Source organism: Terrapene carolina, unplaced genomic scaffold, assembly GCF_002925995.2.
Source record: "Terrapene carolina triunguis isolate 2854851 unplaced genomic scaffold, T_m_triunguis-2.0 Scaffold28086, whole genome shotgun sequence".
NCBI lineage: Eukaryota > Metazoa > Chordata > Testudines > Emydidae > Terrapene > Terrapene triunguis.
Genome location: NW_020692437.1, coordinates 4,853 through 8,976, shown reverse-complemented (window position 1 = coordinate 8,976; position 4,124 = coordinate 4,853). Strand labels below are relative to the sequence as shown.

Genomic DNA, 4,124 nt, shown 5'->3' with positions numbered 1-4,124 from the left:
TTTTTTTTGTTTGGCTGCTTGGGGCGGCCAAAACCCTGGAGCCGGGCCTGGTTGCAGGGGTTGCTCCATGATGCTGCTGAGGAGCCGTGTCTGATTTTAGCCCTGCGTCCCTTTCGCTTCACGGTTCTTTCCCGGGGGAAAGCCCCACACCTGGCCCCGTAAGGCTGAACAGGGAGCAGGGTTTGTTCAGCGGCTGGGGCCTGGTCTCCTTCCTCTGCAGCCCCTTCAGCTCCCTCCTCACACAGAGGGCGCGATGCCAATCCTAGAGACATGGTCTGTCAGTGCCACCTAGTGGGCACAGTGGGAACGCTGAATCGAAGCCCCCCGCCCCGCCCATGTTCCTCTGCCCGTGGGCATAACACTGTCTTTATGCAGCACTTTTTCCGGGGGTTATCCGGGCGCTTTGCAAACAGGCATCGACACAGCCTCATAATGATCCTGGAGGCTCAACAGTATCGATATCCCCACCCTAGAGACGGGGAAACTGAGGCCCCGAGAAGGGAAGTGACTTGCCCAAGGTCACACAGCAGCCCAGTGGTACGGCTGGGAATAGAACCCAGGAGTCCTGAGACTCCCAGCCCCCTGCTCTCACCACGCTGCTGCCCATTCTGGCACACCCCAAACCTCTCCGTGATATTTCCTGCAACTACAGAGCTCTGAGCCCCCCCCCCAACCTCTCCCGTGCATCCGCTGCCGCCCACAACCAAGGCCTGTTGCAGGCACCCGGTGAACCGTGAGCTGGGGTCAGAACGGGGCTCCGAGCAGGGCAGGGAGACAGAGCAAAAGCCCAGGAACTCTCGTGAAGCCGGACAGAGACACCCTCACAAGAGTGACTTCGGTACCAGCCAGACACCTCGTCCTCCAGCAAAGTAACTGACCTGGAACCAGCCCCTCCTGCCCTCGTCTCTGTCCCCACCCCTTGCTGAAATGCAGCTGCCTCTGGGGTGGAAGGTGGCCGCTTCTCAACAGCTCCTGCCGCACAACAGATTAGAGCAGGAGGTGAAGAAGAACACGATCACCAGAAATTTCACAGGGAGGCAGAAGGTGATCGCCCAGCTCGGAACCCGGCCACATGGTTGGGGCCTGGCTTGTATGCCCCACCCGAAAACCAGCCCCTCCAGGAGCACAGGGCCCTCTAGCGCCACGCTGGGGCATGTTCTGTAGGAACTCAGAGGGTAGCGAATCCCTCTGACTCACCAACACCACAGACCACAGCTCCGGCTGCCCCCCTGCTGTGGGATGGGGCTGGCGGGAAGGGCATCCCTTACTGGCTTACTGGTCTGCCAGTCACCGGACGGTAACAGATGAACAAGTAGGCACGCACGCCCCATTCCTGAGCTCCTTCCCAGAACAGATCTTACCTGGCGGGTTTAGCATCCAGAGGGGTCATAGGGGTCTCCGCAGAGCATCCGGCTGCTGGATCTCTTGCCGTATCTAGGGGGGCGGGGGAGAAAAACATGCAGCCAGTCATTGCTTCGGGGATGGCCCTAGGGGAGACAGGGCCGTGGGCTGGGACTGGGAAACCCGTCTGTCCGGGAGGCCAGGCCAGAGGCGCGCAGACGACTACCCCCGGCTTAGCCGAGCCACTTACCTGGGCCGCGTGACCATGTTGAGATACTGCTGCAGCTCGTTGTAGAACTGGACCAGGTCCTCCACGGGGGCATCGTCCCCGGGGTACTTGGGGTGCATGGGGGCAGCGCTGCCCAGGTGCCCCAGGAGCAGGGCCACGCAGCAGGTGAGGGAGAAGAGGGAAGCCCAGCGCCTGCAGGGGGCGACCATCTGGGGGAGGAGAGAAGGGAGAGCGTGCGCCGGTGAGACGAGGCGACAGCCCCCCGAATGGGCTGGGACTGGAGGGGAGGCCAGCGCGGGGCTGGGGAGAGAGAGCTGGGGCATGGACACCACCCAGGGGGAGGAGAGAGACAGGCTGAATGGGGCCCCAGCGTGGAGAGTGCCGGGCTGGCAGTGCCAGCGTGGGGACGGGCGAAGGCAGGTGGAGAGGAGCGGGGCGAGCTCGTGCCATGTTGAATGTGAGCCGGACGGACGGCTGCTCGAGGGGCCCTTGGCGACGGGGGAGAGGGGGATCCAGCCGCGTTGCCATAGAAACGGCTGTGGTGGATGCCATGGGTGCAGGGAGGAGAGGGCAGGCCCCAGCAGAGAAGCCGGTAGGACCCCAGAACAACAAGGGGGGAAGCGGGCGAGCTCTTGGGTTTCTCAACTACTCCAGGGGTGGCGGCCGGCCCCAGGGGAAGCAGCAGGGCTCAGGGAGGCCACTGGGAGGCGGTGCGGCTGGAGGACCATGCCAGCCAGCCCTGGAGGAGGAGAGCACCGGAGGGTGCCTGATTTGTAAGGAGAGGGTGCTGGCTTGTGTGGGAAATGCACACGCATGCCCTGTACTCGTGAGTGCACGCACAAACATTCACGTGCGCCCTGGGCTCGTGACTGCACGCACTTGCCGTGCGCTCACCACTACACGCGCACACACACGCCCAGCCGTCCGTGTATGTGCATACAGACACAAACACACACACGCATGTACACACGGGAATACATGCAGTCGCTGGCATACGCATAGCTATCTGCCCCTGCTCACATCTGTGCTCGCACCCCCACTCACAGATGTGCCTCTCCTCGTGCTCGCACGCTGGGATGCGCATGCCGACACCCGTACACACGTACGTTCAGACATGCCGACACACGGCATGCTCCCACGCACACAGACACACTCCCCCATTCACACAGACCTGGCCAGACACCCAGCACCACACGCACAGACATTTCCATCCCCCCAGCTCCAGATCCCAAACCCCTGCCGCTCCCTCCGTCTGTCCAGGGTGGAAACGTCACATTTTGTGTCTGAAGGCAGCCAACCCTCCCGCCAGGACCCACCAGCTACTGGCCACTCTGGCAAGCAACGCCCCCAGCCCTGCTGCCCCAAATCCGCCCTCTGCTCTTCCTGCATTGGTACTGAGAGAGGGTGCGGGAGACCCCCTGAGCCAGTCCTCCACCTCCCAGCCCCGGGAATCCCAGGGCACTCTCCAGAACTATGGGGCGTCTGTGCCGCAGATGTGCATGGCGCTGTATGGCACAAACGCAGATACACTCCCCTGCCCTAGGCAGAGGGCACCGACGCTGGGTGCTGGCAGGCTTGCCCGCTGCATGTCGGGGAGGAGAGGGCAGGGACCCATTCCCCCCTCCCACTGAATCCCCCCGCGCCCCAAGTCCCAGCCCCGTGTGCTTACCCTGATCCAACGGGGTGCGGTGCAGAGGCGCAGTGCGACACAGGGGTGCTGGTGGCCTGGCTGAGTCTCTCCGCGTTCTGCACTGCCGGAGCCAGCTCCAGAGGTTTATATCTCCCCTTACACCCACCCCAAGCCCCCACCTCCCGCCTGTCCCTGCGTCATCGCTTCCCCGCTCTGGGCAGATGCTCTGATGTCACCCTCCGCTCGCGCCGCCCACCCCTGCCGGGCAGTGGGTCGAGGTCCCCCCTCCCCAAGCAGTTTCCCTAGCACGGTGGCTGTCTCTTCCCTTTGCTTAATTCTGGGGAGGAACCAGGAGCTATGAAGGGGGCGCCCCACAGACAGATACAGGGCAATCCAGGATCCCCATGCTCCCAAGGGGTGAGATCTGGGCTCTGCGGGGGTCTCCGGCTGGGAGAGGATCTCAGCTCTCCAGAAGATGCCCATTGCGATGATGTGCTAAGGGCAGACTTGCCCTGACATCTCCCTGGGGGAGGGGCCACTGGAGACACCCCAATGTGCCCCCTCTCCTCCCCCAGCCCAGCTCTGGGACCCTACTCACCTGGGAAGGGCGGGCTCCCATGCAGAGGCAGGGAGGCCCCCATGACAAGCTCCTGTGTGGGAACAGGTGTCCATTGTTCAGCGCCAGGGGAGGTGGGGTTAATATTTCACCAGGTCAGTCGACCCTCCGAGCCCCCTGCAGAGAGCTGCCTGCTCCCACCAACCTCCGAGAGCCAAGGGGGACGAGGGGTCCAGACCTTTCACCGGGGAGAAGGGGACCGACAAGATACCCAGGATGGGCCAGAAGGTGTCTGGCCCAAGACCACCCGGTGAGTCAGCGGCAGAGCCCGGCCTAGAACCCAGAAGTCCTGATGTCCCATCCCCTGC

At 63.3% G+C, this 4,124-nt stretch overlaps 1 protein-coding gene across 1 annotated transcript; it reads right to left on the bottom strand.

Annotated features, from left to right (window-relative positions):
- Nucleotides 1-1,370: 1,370 nt before the first annotated feature.
- LOC112106274 (pancreatic hormone-like) lies at nt 1,371-3,850 on the bottom strand (the record flags this gene model as incomplete). Its single annotated transcript, XM_026662507.1, has 3 exons — nt 1,371-1,434; nt 1,592-1,779; nt 3,799-3,850. Coding segments are annotated over 3 exons (304 nt in total), but the record flags the coding sequence as incomplete, so codon positions are not given.
- Nucleotides 3,851-4,124: the final 274 nt, after the last annotated feature.